Below are 18,661 nucleotides of genomic sequence, written 5' to 3' on the forward strand. Positions count from 1 at the left end.
GCAATTGACATGTTATACATGTGTAGTCATGCAAAGCACATTTCCATGTGTCATGCTGTGAGAGAAAACACAGAAAAAGACCCCAGGAAAAAAAGCATCTTTAATTTTTATTCAGGTTCCATCAGTTCTTTTTTTCTGGAGATGGACAGCACCTTTCATCATAAGTTCTTCAGAATTGTTTTAGATCATTGTATTGCTGAGAATAGCTGTTATTCATAGTAGATTATCATACAATATTGCTACTATTGTGTACAATGTTCTGGTTCTGCTCATTTCACTTTGCAACAGTTCATATCAGTCTTTGCTCATTTATTAAAGCACAATAGTGTTTTATCACAATCTTATACTTGTTCAAACATTCCCCAAATGATGGACAGCCTCTCAATTTCCAATTCTTTGCCCCACTAAAAAGAGCTGCTATAAATATTTTTATACATTTAGATCTTTTTCCCTTTATTTTTATCACTTTGAAATAAATAAGCCTGGTAGTGATGTGATATTGCTGGATCAAAGAGAACGTATAATTTTATAATCCTTTGTGTTTAGTTCCAAATTTCTCTCAAATGTGGTTCAATCAGTATACAACTTCACCAACAGTGCATAAGTGTTTTAATTTTCCTACATCCCTTCCAACATTTATCATTTACTTTTTCTTTCATATTAATCAATTTTATGACTATGTGGTGGTAGGGAAGAATTGATTTAATTTGCATTTCTCTAATCAATAAATTATTGAAAGTATTTTTATATGACTACAGCTAGCTTTGATTATTTTGTCCAATAATTGCTTGTTCTGGCCACTTGTCAATTGAGGAATCGCTCTTATTTCTATAAATTTGATTCAATTTTCTATATAATTGAGAAATGAGGTCTTTCATCAGAGAAACTTGCTGTAAAAATCTTTTTTTACAGTAATGGTATAATCATTCCCTCCATCCTAATTCCCCTGGCCATATCCATTCTCAAAAGTACAAATTTTGGTAGGGTGTGAGTCCAGCCTCAGCCTGGTCATCTGGAGAGCCATAGCAGGGGAAGCTATGAAGGATGTTTGAGGAGGTGCTATGTAGTTTTGTAGTTGCTAGAAAAATGGGACATTGTTTAGCCTTACCAGATCTAAAATTATAAAGCATCAGTCATCAAAACTATCTGGTATTGCACAAAATGCTATTGCACAAAATGATTATAGTAGTCTGCTGTTTGATAAACCCAAAGAGTCAAGCTATTGGGATAAAAACTCTCTCTTCAATAAAAACTGTTGGGAAAATTGGAAGTTATTATGGAAGAAACTTAGATTATATATCTCACACCCTATACCAAGATAAGATCAAAATGGATACAGTATTTAGGGTAAAAAAAAATATAAGCAAACTAGAAGATCAAGGAATAGTTTACCTGTCAGATCTCTGGAAAGAGAAGCAGTTTATGACCAAGGCAGAGATGGTTATCATTAAAAACAAACTAGATAATTTTGATTACATTAAAAAAAACTTTTGCACAGACAAAACCACTGTAAGATCAAAAGAAATGTATTAAATTGGGAAACAATTTTTACAACTGCTATTTCTGACAAAGGACTCATTTCTAAAATATACAGAGAACTGAGTTAAATTTTCAAAATAACAAGTCATTCCCCAATTGAAAAATGGTTAAAGGATATGCAAAAGCAATTTACAGTTGAGGAAATCAAAGTGATCCATAGTCATATGAAAAATTGCTCTAAATCATTACTTCTTAGGGAAATGCAAATCAAATCATCTCTGAGGTACCACCTCCCACTTCTCAGACTGACCAATATGACCAGAAAGGACAATGATCAATGTTGGAAGGGATGTGGGAAATCTGGGACATTAATTACATTGTTGGTGGAGCTGTGAACTCATCCAACATTTCTGGAGAGTAATTTGGAACTATGCCCAAAGGGCAACAAAAATGTGCATACTCTTTGATCCAGCAATACTATTTCAGGGTCTATACCCTGAAGAGATGATCAAAAGGGGTAAAAACATCATTTGTACAAAAATATTCATAGCAGCCCTGTTTGTGGTGGCAAAGAAATGGAAATCAAGTAAATATCCTTCAATTGGGGAATGGCTTAGCATACTGTGGTATATGTATGTCATGGAACACTGTTGTTCTATTAGAAACCAGGAGGGGTGGGAATTCAGGGAAGCTTGGAGGGATTTGCATGAACTGATGCTGAGAGAGATTAACAGAACCATAAAACACTGTAAACCCTAACAGCAACATGGGGGTGATGATCAATCTTGATGGACTTGCTCATTCTATCAGTGCAACAATCAGGGAGACAATTTTAGGCTGTCTGCAATGGAGAATACCATCTGTATCCAGATAAAGAACCATGGAGTTTGAACAAAGTTCAAGGACTATTCCCTTTAATTTAGAAAAAAAAACTGATATCGTCTGATCTTGTTATCTCTTATACTTTGTTTCTCCCTTAAGGATATAATTTCTCTCTCATCATATTCAACTTAGATCAATGTATACCATGGAAACAATGTAAATACTAGCAGACTGCCTTCTGTGGGGGGGGGGGGAGGGAAGCAAGAACAGGGGGAAAATTGTAAAACTCAAAATAAAATATTTCTTTAAAAAAAGAAAAAAAGTGGGACATCACAGAGCAAGAAGGTTCTAGCAGTGTGGCTCAGATGGCATGCACTGTAGGGTCATGCCAACTACCCTTGGGGAAGATATTATATATATAGTCACAGATCTGGAGGAATTACGAGACTTAGGTTCAATTTAAGTTGAATATTAAAATGAACTAGCATCTCATCACTGATTCTGTACAAGCCAAGGTACTGAAATGGGACCAAGAAAGAAAAAAATTCTTCTCTCCACCTGATTACATATTCATATCTGATTGTATATTTAATGAAGTCTTTGGAGTCATTGCTAAAGACCTGCATCATATGTTGTTAACAAAGAATTATAGGGCAAAATTCAGAAATAGAAAATAGTTTGATTTTTGAAATCTTAAATCATTTTGTCCAAGTTTGCTACTAGATAAGCTAAACATATGAATTGGGCTTAGAAGAATAGCATGAAAACATTTTCATCATATATTTTCATGGCTTATCAGAGACAGTATATTTGAATGACAGAAGTAGAAATATGGGTGTTACTTTGAATTCATAGAAAAATTCTAATAGAAGTCAACCAATATGACTTACCAGTTTTATGAAACTTTATTTTTTTTCATAATTTTCTTGCATCACTCTAGTTTTCTTTCTAATTTTTCCTTTACCTCTCTCATTTTATTTTTAAAATATTTTTGAACTTTTCCAAAACATGAGACCAATTAATACTTTTCTTTGAGGTTTTGGAGATATCCCCTGGTGCAGATCTTTCCTGTCAATCTTCTAAGTTAGGCTGGAAAATGGTTTTATTCCATCTTCTTGTAAGTTCTGTTGCTCTAAAATTTGTTTTGAGTTATTATTTAAACATATTTGGAGGCATTCGTGGGAGAGATCAGGCGAGTTCCTGCCTTTTTTCACCACCATCGTGACTTTACCTTATTTTTCTTTAAATTTTTATTTATTTATCTCTGGATCTAAGGTAGCAGGGCAATTTTCCTTGATAATTTCTTGAAATACTATGTCTAGGATCTTTTTTCAAGTAGTCCCAAACTGGGGTAGCTAGGTGGCACAGTGGAGAGCACCAGCCCTCAGGTCCAGGAGGGTCCAGGAGGACCTGAGTTCAAGTAGTCCAATACTATTTAAATTATCTCTTCCAGATTTATTCCCCAGATCAGTTGTTTTTCCAATGAGCTATTTCACATTTTTTCTTTTTTTTTAAATTCTTTATTTTGTTTTATTATTTCTTGGTATCTCATAGAGTCATTAGCTTCCATTTGATCAATTCTAATTTTTAAGTAATTATCTTTGTGAGCTTTTTTGTACCTCTTTTTTTCCCCTCTTAGCCAGTTCTACTTTTTAAAGAAGGTCTTTGCTTCAGTGAATTTCTGTGCCTCTTTTATCATTAGTCCAACTCTTTTTTTAAATTTATTTTTCTAATTTTGTACAGATTTTTTTACATTAATAAAATATTCTTGTTTACAAGTAAACAAAATACCCCTCCTCCCCCATGAATATAGATAGACTTGCTTGGGCGAAAAAAGTAAAGGGGAGAGAAAAAAATTAAAATAAAAAAAATAATAGTAATAGTAATAATTATAGGTATAGCCAGGTGGCACAATGGATGAGGCACCAGCCCTGGAGCCACGAGCACCAGAGTCTATATCCAGCCTCGTAAACCCAACAATCACCCAGCCGTGTGACATGCAAGCCACCCGATCCCCACTGCCCTGCAAAAACCAAAAAAAAGAAAGAAAAAAAAAGACCCAAAATAAAATAAAATAGTAATAATAGTAGGGGTGGCTGGGTGGCAGACAGAGCATTGGCCCTTGAGCCAGGAGCACCTGGGTCCAAATCTGGCCCCAGACACCCAAAGATCACCCCGTTATGTGGCCCCAGGCAGGCCATCCAGCCCCACTTGCCCTGCACCCTCCCCCAAATAATAATAACAAAAAATGTGCTTGAGTCTTTGTTCCAACACCAACAACTCTGTCATGGGTGGATCTCATTCTTTATGATAAGTCCATCACAAAAGTTATTTCCATATTTTTCCACCATTGCCATTGCTGATCACAACTCCCTCCTTTCTTATTTCTCCGCTACCATGTACTCTTATTTTCTCTCTCCTTTCACTCTGACTCTGCTGTAGGGTTGCTGAGTGGCACAGCAGACAGATTCCTGGTCCTGGGGCCAAGAGGCCCTGAGCCCCCATACCACCCCTTAGACCCAGAATCCACCTGGCCCTGTGGTCCTGGGCAGGCCTTCCAATCCCAGCCCTTTGCAAGAAGTAAGAAAGAAAATGTGTTATATCTGGCCACTCTTCCCCATAGTCCATCCTCTCCTCCTTTATTCACATCCCCACCCCTTGCCCCTGCTCCCTGCTCCTCCTTACTCCAGATGTCTATACCCCATTGAGTATATATGCTGTTTCCTCTCTTAGCCATCTCTGATGAGAGCAAAGCTTCCCTCATTCCCCCTTGCCTCCCCACTTTCATATCATTGCAATAGCTCATTGTAATAAAAAAAATCTTATGTGAAATATCTTGAACTATTCCCCCTCTCCTTTTTCTTTCTCCCACTCCACTTCCCTTTTTTCCTATTGACTCCATTTTTACACCATATTTTATCTTCGAATTCAGCTTTCTCCTGTGCTTCAACTATAAAAGCTCTCTCTACCTGCTCTATTAACTGAGAAGGTTCATATGAGTATTATCAGTGTCATTTTTCTAGGCAGGAATACATGCAGTTCATCCTCATTAAGTCCCTCATATTTCCCCCCTCTCCTCCAATCTCCATGCTTCACCTGAGTCCTGTATCTGAAGATCAAACCTTCTGTTCAGCTCTGGCCATTCCAAAAGGAACATTTGAAATTCCCCTGGTTCATTGAAAGTCCATCTTTTTCCCTGGAAGAGGACATTCAGCCTTGCTGGGTAATTCATCCTTGGCTGTATTCTAAGCTCTTTTGCCTTCCAGTATATTGTATTCCAAGCCCTACGAGCTTCCAATGTAGCTGCTGCTAAGTCCTGTGTGATCCTGACTGCAGCTCCATGATATTTGAACTGTGTCCTTCTGGCTGCTTGTAATACTTTCTCTTTGACTTGGGAGTTCTGGAACTTGGCTATAATATTCCTAGGGGTTGGTTTTTTGGGATCTCTTTCTCTGGGGGATCAGTGGATTCTCTCCATTTCTGTTTTGCCCTCTGCTTCTAGAATATCAGGGCAATTTTCCTGTAGTAATTCTTTGAAAATGATGTCAAGGCTCTTTTCCTGATCATGACTTTGAGGTATTCCAATAATTTTCAAATTATCTTTCCTAAGTCTGTTTTCCATATCAGTTGTTTTTTCAATGAGATATTTCACATTTTCTTCTAATTTTTCATTTTTTTTTGTTTTGAAGTATTGATTCCTGATTTCTGTTAAATTCATCAATCTCCCTGAATTCTATTCTTTGTCTGAAGGATTTGTTCTCCTCAGAGAGTTTTCTTATCTCTTTTTCCATCTGGCCAATTTTGCTTTTTAAAGCATTCTTCTCCTCAATAACTTTTTTTGAACTGTTTTATCCATTTGACCTAAGCTGGTTTTTAGCATGCTATTTTCTTCAGCATTTTTTTGGATTTCCTTGACTAAGCTACTGACTTCATTTTCATGTTTTTCCTGCATCTCTCTCCTTTCTTTTCCCAGTTTTTCTTCTAACTCCCTCATTTGATTTTCAAAGTCTTTTTTGAGCTCTGTCATAGCCTGAGCCCAATTTCTGTTTTTCTTGGAGTCTTTAGATGCAGGAGCTTGTGCTTCCTCATCTTCAGACTGAGTATTTTGATCCTTCTTGGGCTCATTTGCAAAATATTTCTCAATAGTCTTCCTTTTGTTTCTTTGCTTGCTCATTTTCCCAGCCTGGGCCTGTTTTGGGGGTGCTTCCTGAGCTTTTGGGACACTCCCACAAGGGTCTCAGTGTGTGAGGCTCTGTCCTCCCTCCTGGTCTGTGAATGACCATAAGCACCTCCCTCTGCCACAGGGCTGAGGTGGGGGGTCCCTGCTGTTCTATTGGGGGGGGCCTAGACTGCGATCAGGATCTGAATGTGGTCAGAGCCCCAGAGTCCTTTTCAGGGGCAGAGGACAGAGCTCTGCAGTGTCTCTTCACTCCCCTCCCTCAGCTCAATGGGCTCATGCCCTGGGGGCTCCTGCTTACTCTCTCCTCCTGCTTCTGTTTCCTGGATCAGGGTTGGGGAAAGACCATGCTGCTTGCTGTGTGCTCTGAGGGCTGGGCTCCACGTGCTCGCTCTGGCAGAGGTCCCCTGCTGTTCCCCCACTTTTTGCCCGGTGCTCCTCGGGGTGCAGCTCAGGAGACTCCCCCGCTGCTGTGAGCTGAGACTCCCAGCATCCTGGGGCTGCCTCCGGGAGGCTGAAGTTCTTTCGTTCTGGCGCCCCCCCCCCCTCCTACCCCGGGGAGCAGAGCCTTTCTGCTCTTTTCCAGGTTACCTTGAGTAGGAGAACTGCCTCCCTGGGTCCCTTTGTGGGTTCTGTCTCTCAAAAGTTTAGTTAGAGTCCTTAGCTGATGAATTTTATCAGAGATCTCCTAAGACTCGATCCCTTCTTGTTGCCATCTTCCCAACTCTGTTTTTTAAGGAACCATTTTCTTCAGTATTTTTTGTACTTTCATTATTATTGTTCAGACATTCAGCCTGACTCTTTGTGATTCCATTTGGGATTTTCTTCTTAAAAATACTCAAGTGGTTTGCCAGTTGCTGATCCAGCTCATTTTACACATGAAGAACTGAGGTGAACAGGATTAAGTGATTTGCCTAGGGTCACAAAGTAAGCTATCTGTGACAAGATTTCGACTCAGTGAAGTCTTACTGATTCCAGGCCTGGAAGTCTATTCCCTTTATCACATAGCTGTGCAAGCTGTTAATTTTCTCTATATAATTTTCTTGTATCACTCTCAATTCTTTTCCACTTTTTCTTCCATCTCTCATCTCTTTAACTCTTCCAGGAATTCTTGTGGGTTTGCATCCAATTAACATTTTCTTTGAGCCTTTGGGGGGGTGGGAGGGAGGGGGAAGTATAGCTGTTTTCACATTTTCTTCCCTACAACTGTAGTAGCTTTTTATGATTAACATCTTTTGCTTATTTGTTCATTTTTCCAGTCAGTTTCTTGACTTTGAATTTAATATTAACGCTGGACTTTACTTACCTGGGAATAGGGAGGTACTAGGTAAAGCTTTAGACTTCTTCATTCTGCTATTTTCAAAGCTAGTTCTGGGAATCTACAGATTTTTGGTACTACAGAGTGTTGTAATCTTGGGGGATATGTGGTCACTACTTTCCTGGTCTATGCCCTGGTCTTTACCAAGGAGGGATTCCCTTCTCCCCTCCAGCTACAGACCCTAGTGCTCTTTTATGCTTTGGTACTACAAACTAGCTTCCCTGCTTCCTTGTACCCAATCACCAGTACTCCTCTGCATCCTGGAACTGCCACTCAAAACTGCATATGGGCAAGAGTTGCCAATCAGCACCAGCTGTACCCAGGGACAGGAAATGATCATGTATAATCTCTTTCTAAGAAGTGTCTGACTCCTTTTGAGGGTTCTCTGATCTGAGAGTTCCTAAAGCCACAGCCTCTGTACACTAAGACAGACTGTCACTTGACCTTCACCCTGATATTACACTTCTTTTGTCTACTTCTTAAATTTTCTTAGGCTAGAAAAAATAACTCAACTTTCTTGATTCTGTTGCTCCAAAATTTCATTTGAGGCATTGTTTTAAAGTTGTTTAGAGGGAAATATTAAGAGATTTCAGTTGGGTGATTGTCACTAATCTGCCATCTTGGTTCCACCTTTGAGTATGAGTTCTTAATCTTGTATCAGCGACTCCTTCAGGGGTCTGGAGAAACTTATGGACCAATTCTCAGAATAATATTTTAAAGTATATAATATAAAATACAGAGAATTACAAAGAAAATTCATATTAAAATTAAGTTCATCAAAATAATTTATAAAACAATTCATGTATAACCTGGAATCTATCCATAGATGTCTAAGGGATCTATGAGATTTGGGTTACAAACCCTTGGTATAGAGAAAGTAAAGAATACCCAGGACAGATCTCTACAGGATACTCAACTCAGAGTTAGTGGGTATGGATGAAGATCCAGTAAAGGAAAGTGGAAGGAGAAAATGAAATATAGCAGGAAACTCAGGAGGGATCATAAAATAGTTGTCTTAATTTAAATATTTCTGCGCAAACAAAATCAATGCAGGTAAAATCAGAAGGGAAACAGTTAACTGGGAAAAAATCTTTGCAGCAGATTTCTGTGATAAAGGACTACTTTAAAAGATATAAAGGGAACTAATTCTAAAATATAATAATAGCAAGAGCTATTCCCCAGTAGATAAATGATCAAAGGATATGACTAGATAGTTCTCAGGAGAAGAAAGCTCACTATCAACAATATGAAAATATACACCAGATCACATATAATAAAAGAATTGTATATAAAAGTCTTAGAGTCCCCTGTCATAAACATTAGATTGAGAAACATGACAAAAATGAAGGGCATGTAAAAGAAGAGATCTACTAATACATTGTGGTTGGAGCTATAAAACAGTCCAGACACTCTATATCCCCCAAGTCACTAAACTTGAAACTGTGTCCCCAAAGTCACTAAGAAGTATATATACCCTTTGACCCAGTGATATCTTTACTAGGCTTAACCTTAATGAGAGGAAAGATAATCTATGTGCAAAAGGATTTATGCCTGTCATATTTGTTACAGAAAACTTGAAAATAAGAGAGTGCCCCATCAATTTGGGAATGACTAGAAATATGTTATATGAAAATAATGGAATAGTATTTCATAATAAAAAATGACAAAAGGGAAGGATTCAGATAAATATGAAAAAACTTGAATGAATGGAGGCTGAGTGAAATGAACAGAACCAGGAGAACAATTCAAATAATGAATTCAACATTGTAAAGAAAAAAACTGAAAAGATTTAAGGTCTTTTAAGATCTTATTTAAGATTTAATTTAAGGTCTAATCAAACACAAATTTTTCCAGGGATTGGTGTCGTCAAGTTAAGATGAAAAGGTCTTGAAGGTGAAAGAATTCACATATATCCCTGGAGTTTTAAAACTGCTCAGGATTTATTATACATACCTGCAAAATTGATATGTTAAAACCTTTTCTCCTTCTGGAGAATCAGTTAATAGCTTGAGGACAGATTAAATAGTAAAGGACCAGGCCTGGTATAGGGGAAAAGAAAGTGAAATGGAAAAAGGAGACCTGGCTGAGCTTAATTGAGGGGGAAAGGAGAGACTGGCTTAGTCTGGCCACATGGTATAGAGACCCATAATTCTCTAGCAGGCCTAATCTGGGAGTATGTGGCACTTCCTTAGGGAGAAAGAGAGAGAGATCCCCATTCTTGCAGGGTGAAGTTAGGATGAATATAGGAGGCTTCTCTTGATTTAAATGCACTTCTGTAATGGGTTGGACAAGGGTGGCACTTGGGGAGAGGTCTACCACCTGTCTCCAGGCATTCTCCAATAGGCAAGCTACATGCTGGTCTTTCCCAAGTTGCATGACCTCTAAGTCCGATACATCATTTCCTGTGGAAGATGATTGTCAGGTCAGCACAAGCTTGACCCATCAATGGGTATAGTCAGGTAGACTGGAGACCAAAAGCTGGAGGAGGAGGAAGAGCTGAGGCCACTCCCATCTTTTTATTTTAGTTTTTTTTTTTGCAAGGCAAATGGGGTTAAGTGGCTTGCCCAAGGCCACACAGCTAGGTAATTATTAAGTGTCTGAGACTGGATTTGAACCCAGGTACTCCTGACTCCAGGGCCGGTGCTTTATCCACTACATCACCTAGCTGCCCCTGCCACTCCCATCTTGACAAATTCATATTTAACAATGGAGTCACTTTGAACAACAGGAAGTTGCCAGACAGGCCCAGACAATATTTTTTCTTCTATAAAAATTTGTTTCTAATCACTTCTATCTCCATAACTCCCTGCATCACAATGACTAACCAAATGTCCAGAAGACTGTCTTCACTTCCTGATAGAGAAATGATGGACTTGAGAGACAGAAGGAAACAGAGGTAGAAGCTGTATTGTTGGACATGGCTCTCTGGAAAGAATAAAGGAAACAAATATTAAGGACCTACAATGTGCCAGGGGAAGCCAGGTGCTACAGAAGAGGGAGTGCAGGACCTGGAGTCAAGAAGACCTGAATTCAAATTTGGTCTCAGATACCCCTAGCTGTAATTTAAGTGATGTAACCTCAGGAAAATGAGCTGAAGAAGAAAATAGAAAATGTTAAAGAGTATCTTTGAGAAGCCTGAGACTGGAGGCAGGTTTTCTTGACTCCAGGGCCAGCCCAGCCCTCTCTCCATAGCATCACCTATCTGACTCTTTTTACCCCTTTAGAGCAGGAACTCTCTTTTTGATTATATTTATATACAAACACATCTATGGAAGTAATAGCAACAAAAATCAAACCTGTTAAATCACATTTTTACTTGAAGGAGAGAAGGAAACAACAATCTATTAAGTGCTGGTCTTATGCTAAGCTCTATGCTAAGTGCTTTACAAACTTTAACTCATTTGGTACCAGCTACAACCCCTGAGAGGTAGGTGCTATTTTTTTTTTTTATTTTACCTTTGAAGAAATTGAGACAAAGATTACATGACTTACTTGAGGGTAGAGTGTCACACAGTCAGTGACTGAATGGGCCCAGATGTAAGTTCAGGTCTTCTGACTCCCAGCTAGAGGCTCTATTAGACTGCTCCACTACTTACCTGGAGAAATTTGCTTATTTGTCACAAGGATGTTTTCTTTGTTGTTTTAAATTTTGAAGAAGTGGGTGTGAGGAGGAGATTGGGCCTGATAGTAATTCAGAAGAAAAAAAACAACCTAGGGTCATTAAGGAATTTATAAAAAATATTTTTTAAAAATAGAAAATAAGGAAGACTGGAGGGAAACAGAACAGGAGCTTTAAAACTATTAAATAATTGAAAAAAGCAAGCCGTTTTATAGAGTCAAGATTTCATATATAATACTATTCTGTTTGTGTTTTTCAAGTACAGACTAAAAAAATAATTTTAACAAAAGATCTATTTCAAGTTTAAAATGACCTATTTGCTTTGGCAGTCAAGAAAGTTAATTTATTCTCTTGCTACATTGAGGAAGTTGTGGTGTTGAGGACAATGGAATTTCTCTCAGACTCTGCCCTGGTCAGACTATATCTGAAGTGGTGTTTTCAGTTTTGTGTACCAAATTTTAAGAAGGCCCTTAATAAGAATGGCTTAAATATGTACAATGTGGTGATCACTGGAAAGGAATTCAGATATTTTGCCTTAAGAACCAAATGAAAGGAGACAGGGCAACTAGGTGGCCCAGTCAATAGAGTACCAGCCCTGGATTTAGGAGGACCTGAGTTCAAATCCTGCTCAGGACACAAAATAATTATCTAGCATCATTTAACCCCATTGTCTTACAAAAACAAAAAAAAGAAAAGAGACATAGTAAAAGTTTTCAAGTATGTGAAGACATTACACAAGATATTAGCGAGGCATTAGATAAGAAGACTCATTTTTGTCTTAGTATCCCAGGTAATTAACTCTGTTTCTGAATTGGAATAGATGCTTAATAAATGGTTGTTGATTTGATTGGAAAACATATGTATGATATACACAATTACATTTCCTAAAATATAAAGAATGCTGGACTTATTTATGCTGGTTACATTGGGAATTCTTTCTCTTTAATATCTTCAAAACACTGTGTTTATCAGTTTGATTATAAAATGTAATAAAAAGTTTAAATGTCATATTTGTTAATATTCTTCTTGAAGGAAACAGTACAAAAGCTATATTTTCTGAAACATTAAAAAATGACTATGTTCCTGCTCCTCGATCCACTGGCAATATTAAAATCCAGTTTACACCTCGAGTTTTCCCAACTGCTCTCAGAGAATCTCAAGTAGCAGAAGAAGAAGAGGTAGAGATAACTGTCATTATATGCGTTGATCATTACTATCAAAGAAAATGTTTCATGAATAACTTATTTCAAAAATTTATCAGAACTCTACTGGTATTGAATTTCTTATGTCTTCACTAACCCAAAGAAATTACTATTTATTAATGATCGCTAAGAATTATAGTAAATATAATTTGTAGATTTTTGGCAACAGATTGCTAGTGAGATAATATTCTATCTCTACTAAATTCATGTTATTTGAAAAGGCAAATTGGTTAGGTTATGCTTAGTACTTATTTTACTATGTGTAGCCTTTGTGTAGTCATCACTTTTGGTAGGTAGGTTAAAGTTGCTAATGATGAATATTTCAATTTTTTATCATCTCAGAAATAATATAATTTTACTTTCTCAGAAAACCCTTGATTTAAGATATCTGATCTGTTATTATACAAGCAGAAAGGTTTACATTTAAAAAAAATTTTGTTTTTAAAGTAGATATTTATGTAATTTGATTAGGAACAATTTTAGATTTTTAATAAAGTTTAAAACTAGACTCAATTATGTTAACATTTCTAAGTCTCAATAATATATGTAAAAAAGTTTTGGGAGGATAAAAGGATAAAATGTTAACATCATCACTGTCAGATAATATTTATCAGAAAGACAAGGGAAAATCTGAAAGGAATTGCTACCAAAGCTAAAATGTGAGTATTGCTCATAAGATTTATTTCTTCTTACAGTGGTTACATAAACAGGCAGAGGCACGCAGAGTAATGAATGAAGATATTCCTGAACTCCATGACTTAAAAGAAGAGGAAAAGAATCCAGAATGGTTGAAGGACAAAGGAAAGTAAGTTTGAACTCTCTCTCTCTCTCTCTCTCTCTCTCTCTCTCTCTGTAATTTTAATTTTTGTTTATTTTAAAATATTTTCCCTCGACTACATGTAAAAACAAGTTTTAATATTTACCTCCAAAAACCTCGAGTTCCAAATTTTCTCCCTTTCTCCACCCCACTCCCCCTTATTCCTCTAGGTTAAAAATGTATACACATGAAACTTTACTACAAAAGTCATGCTGTAAAAGTAAAGGTAAGTTCCACCCCCCCCATACAAAGAAAGAGAAACCTCAAGAAAGTAAAGTGAAAAAAATAAAGTATGCTTCAGTCTGTATTCAGACATTATCAATTCTATCTTTGGGATGGATAGCATGCTTTATCATAAGTCCTTCAGAGTTCTCTTGGGTCACAGCATTGTTGAGAAAAAGTAAGTCATTCACAGCTGATCATCCTGCAATTTCGCTGTTATTTTGTAAAAGGTACATTTCCTATTGCATCTGCTTATGTAAGTTTTTTTAACTGAGACTATCCTGTATATCATTTCCTATAACAAAACAGTATTTTGCCTCAATCACATATCCCAATTTTCAGTCATTCCCCAATCGCTGGGCATCCCATCAGTCTCCAGCTCCCCACATATATATTCTTTTCATACTGTAATTCATCTCTTCTGGAATATAGACCTAGGTCAAAGGGTAGGCATGGTTTTATAGCCTTTGGGGCAGAGTTCCAAATTGTTCATTGAATCATTTCACCACTCCCCCATCAGTGCAACAATGTCTCAATTTCCCTATATCCATTCCAACACTTAGCATTTTTCTTTTTCTGTCCTATTAGCCAATACAATGGGTATAAGGTAGTACCTCAGAATTGTTTCTCATGCATTTCTCCTTCAGTAGTGAGGTAGGACATTTTTTAAAAATGTACATTTAGGGCAGCTAGGTGGCAGTGGATAGAGCACCGGCTCTATCTCTATAGTTCAAATTTGACCTCAGACACTTGATAATTGTCTAGCTGTGTGACCTTGGGTAAGTCACTGAAACCCATTGCCTTAAATAAAAAATTTATATATATATATATATATATAAAGATTGCATTGATAATCTCATTTGAAAGCTGTTTATATCAAATGATCATTTGTCAACTGGGGAATGGCTCTTAATTTTATAAATTTGACTCAGTTCTCTATGTTTGAGAAATGAGGTCTTTATCAGAGAAATTGTTTTAGTATTTTTTCTCAGTTTCTATTGCTAATTGTATTTTCCTCCATCTTATTCCCTCACATTTCCATTTATTCTATTCTCTCTCTCCTTTTACCCTGTTCTCCACAAAAGTGAATTGCATCCAACTACCCTCTCCTATGATCTTCCCTCTCTTCTATCACCTATACTCTGCCCCCCCTTCCTCTGTCCCCTTTTTCTTATCCCTTTCCTCTTCTGTTTTCCTCTAGGATAAGATATATTTCTATATCCAGCTGAGTGTGTATATTATTCCCTCTCTGAGCTACTTCCAATGAGAGTAAGGTTCATCACTCCCCCTCACTTTTTCCCTCTTCCACTCTATTGCAAAAGTTTTTTCGTGCCTCTTTATGTGAAATAACTTACCCCATTATATCTCTCCCTTTCCTTTCCTTCCAATACATTCCTTTCTTCTCCATTAACTCCATCTTTTTAAATAAACTATAACTTCAAATTCAACTCCCTCTTATATCTTGTCTTTATATGCTCCTTCTAACTTCCCTAATGAGGTTCATATGATTTATCAGTATCATCCTCCCATTCCTGTTTCATAAGTTGCATAGACCACATGTTCAATTAATATTAATATGCATGAAAATTCCAAGGAATAGCATGATCAATATTGATTCCATTATAAAAGATCCAAAGATCCAAACTGAGATACTAAATCCCTTTAGTTATCTTCATTTTAATCCAGAACTTCATTAACTCTTTCATAATTAGTCCTTCCCCTCCTTCCCCTCTATGTTTCTCCTGAGTCCTGTACTTGAAAATCAAACTTTCTCTTCAGCTCTCGTCATTTTATCGGGATAATTTGAAAGTCCTGTTTTCATTGAATGTCCATCTTTTCCCCTGAAAGAGTATGTTCAGTTTTGCTGTGTAATTGATTCTCAGTTGTTCAAGTGCTTTTGCCTTTAGGAATATCATATTCCAAGCCCTACAAACACTTAATGTAGAAGCTACTAAATCTTGTGGTATCCTGACTGTAGCTCCATGATATTTGAATTTTCTTTCTGACTCCTTGTAATATTTTCTCCTTGCCTTGGGAGTTCTAAAATTTGGTTACAATATTCCTGGAAGTTTTCATTTTGGGATCTCTTTCAGGAGGTGATTGGTGGATTCTTTTCAATGACACATTTTGATACTATTCTAAATCATGTAGTCAAAGAGCTCTGAGTAATAGACATGATCCAGACCTTCTCAAGAGAAATTTCTGTTTTAGTGTCTAGGTATATAATGTTGCAGTTAAAGAGTTTTTTGGATTTTTTTACCCCAAGGAAGTAATACTCAACCCTTTTGTATTTTTAGCAAGACCAGACATAACATGTAGTTTCAAGGACCCCTGGATTTGAGACTGACCTTCACAGTTACAGATTTCTAAGCAAACAGCTTTAGTTTCTTGTTACATTCTCAGAACAAATGGCTTCTAATTCATGTTTATCACTCTTTCTCCCTCTTTCCCTGTATGTAACATAATAGCAGCTAGGTGGTACTTTGGATTGAGAACTTGTTTTGGAGTCAGGAGGCCCAGAGTTTTAATCCGTCCTCAGACACTTGACACTTTACTAGCTGTGTGATCTTTGGCAGGTCACTTAACTCTGCCTCATATTGAGGGCCATCTCTAATCATCCTGATTCATATCTGACCACTGGATCCAGATGGCTCTGGAGGAGAAAGTGAGGCTGGTGACTTGGAACAGCACCCCTCTTATAGAAGTCATGGTATTACCTCCCTGATGTCATGGTTTTCTTTGAGAAAGGACAAATATTATCATCATGTAACATACAGTGGGACATGGATTTAACTTGAAGTTAATTTCACTGATTCTCTAGTTCCTTTCTGTGTGCCTAATCAGCATCATGAGGTCTAAATTTTAATGTGAGATTTCATATGCCTCATATTTTCTATTTCCAACTATATATTTATGTATATGTGTGTATATGTGTATATGTGTATATAACTGTTAAATCCTCTTGTATATGTATATCATAAGTTGCATATACCACATGTTGAATTAATAGTAATATGCATGCAAATTCCAAAGAATAGCATGATCAATATTGACTCCATGTATAATAGTGGACCCAAAGATCCAAACTGAGATCGTAAATCCCCTTGGTTATCTTCATTTTAATCTAGAAGATTGATTTTTTTTGTAATAACATAAAGGCACATTGGGAGTGCCCTTGTCAATTTTCTTAGAGCCCCTTTTACAACAGCAGGCCATCAGCAGTGACAGTTCATAAAGAAAAGGTAGTATCAGATTCTCTGCTTTTGACCAGGAAGGTCTTTTCTAATATTATAAGCAATACTGGCTCTTGGTGGTGAATCATTATACTTGTAAAGGCTGTGGCTGTTATGAGATACTACTTTGTGAATTATAAGGAACCTAAGAACAAACCCAGAATTTTGAGATATTTAAATTTTTGATATTATACTCATATTAGGATATAATAATTTTATATCTTGAAGTAGCATGTGGGTCACATTCTGAAAATACTAACCTTTCTATATTATTCATTCAGCCAGAATAGGATAGTCAAAAATCAGTTCTATGAAAAATAAACAAAAGATGACCAACTGTATTTATGTTCAGATAGAGAACTTGTTTGTTGCCTTGATGTCATAATAGAATAATTGTGGTATGTCATCTTTACTCTGGAGAGTCATTACTCCTCAAAAATGGGTAGTTGGCTCACCAACGGATGGACTTTTGCTGTTGGTCAGTACTAGAATCATCATCAGTTTGCTGAATTTTTTCCAGTGAATCAGAGATGGTTGTTTTACTTTTTTAAAGTTGTCTTTTTTTCTATTTTTTTCTTCTTTTTTTGCCTGAAGCATTCAGGGTTAAGTGACTTGCCCAAAGCCACACAGTAGATGTCAACTATTTTGAGGCTGGCTTTGAACTCAGGTTCTCTTGACTCTAGGACCAGTGCTCTATCCTCTGTGCCACCTAGCTGCCACTTGAGCTAATGTCTTCTTGTAATTTGTAAACCCTAGATAATTTACAATAGTATTAATGATGGGTAGAACTTGTAGGCCCTGGCAGGGAAGGTCCAGAGAGGATTTCCATTTGGTGTATGCATCCATTCACTAAATTGCATGGGATATTAAGATTCCTTCTGGTCTCTAGACAAGGAAACCTATATCTGTGTATCAAAAGCTTTGACACATTTCAGTTGTGCCTTTTAATACTCAAAGCAACATCATCAACAAATTGCAGGTCAGAAAATTAGGTGAACATAGAAGTGATGTCAAGAGTGGATAGAGTGCAGGCACTCAGGAATCAGGAAGACTTGAGTTCAAATCCAGCTTCAGACACTAGTTATGTGACTCTGAGCAAGTCACTTAACCCTGTTTGCCTTAGTTCTTCATCAACAGGAGATAGAAAAGAAAATGGCAAACCCCTTAAGTATCTTTGTCAAGAAAATCCTAAATGGGGTCAGGAAGAGTCAGACATAACCGTTGACTGAACAATGAATAGAACTGATGTGAGAAGTCTAATGGGCTTGTCCATTAAAACTTCATGTACATTAAGTGAAGTTTTTAAATTGATTTTAAACCTCTTACTTTTTTATTCTAAAAGCATAATAACTAGCTATTTGAATTTAATTTCAGCACAAATTTCAAGTATTTTATTTTTAAGAAACATTATACTTATATATATGTATGTACATATATGCATGCCTATGTCTATCATTCTACTGACCCAGTAGACAGTAGATTCAGTGCAATGAAATTTTTCTACATCTACAATGCTTCAAAGATTTCTAATAACAAATCTAAGAATGAATTATTTCAAGAGTCTTATTAATAACTGAGAATATTCAATTTTTTTAATAGTGAGAAATTTTCCACCCAGTCTGAATATATACAACTAGTAAACATTCAAAAGAACATTTTGACATCTTAAAATTAGACTTTATATTTGCAAAATGTCCCCATGAAGGGTTTAAAGTATTCTGTAACCTTAATAGACTTTCTCACTTTATAAGGTTGGCAAATAGAAGTACTCA

The 18,661-nt window shown here is 36.7% G+C and overlaps 1 protein-coding gene across 4 annotated transcripts in view; it reads left to right on the plus strand.

The window, feature by feature from the left end:
- DNAAF4 (dynein axonemal assembly factor 4) overlaps positions 1-18,661 on the plus strand; it is a 71,908-nt gene that overhangs the window by 39,955 nt on the left and 13,292 nt on the right. For all 4 annotated transcript variants that reach the window (XM_074234629.1, XM_074234626.1, XM_074234628.1 and 1 more), the window contains exons 5-6: positions 12,448-12,593; positions 13,313-13,422. In XM_074234629.1, the coding sequence (XP_074090730.1) occupies positions 12,448-12,593; positions 13,313-13,422 (256 nt within the window). The remainder of the gene's footprint in view (positions 1-12,447; positions 12,594-13,312; positions 13,423-18,661) is intronic.

Source organism: Macrotis lagotis, chromosome 4 (assembly GCF_037893015.1).
Source record: "Macrotis lagotis isolate mMagLag1 chromosome 4, bilby.v1.9.chrom.fasta, whole genome shotgun sequence".
NCBI lineage: Eukaryota > Metazoa > Chordata > Mammalia > Peramelemorphia > Peramelidae > Macrotis > Macrotis lagotis.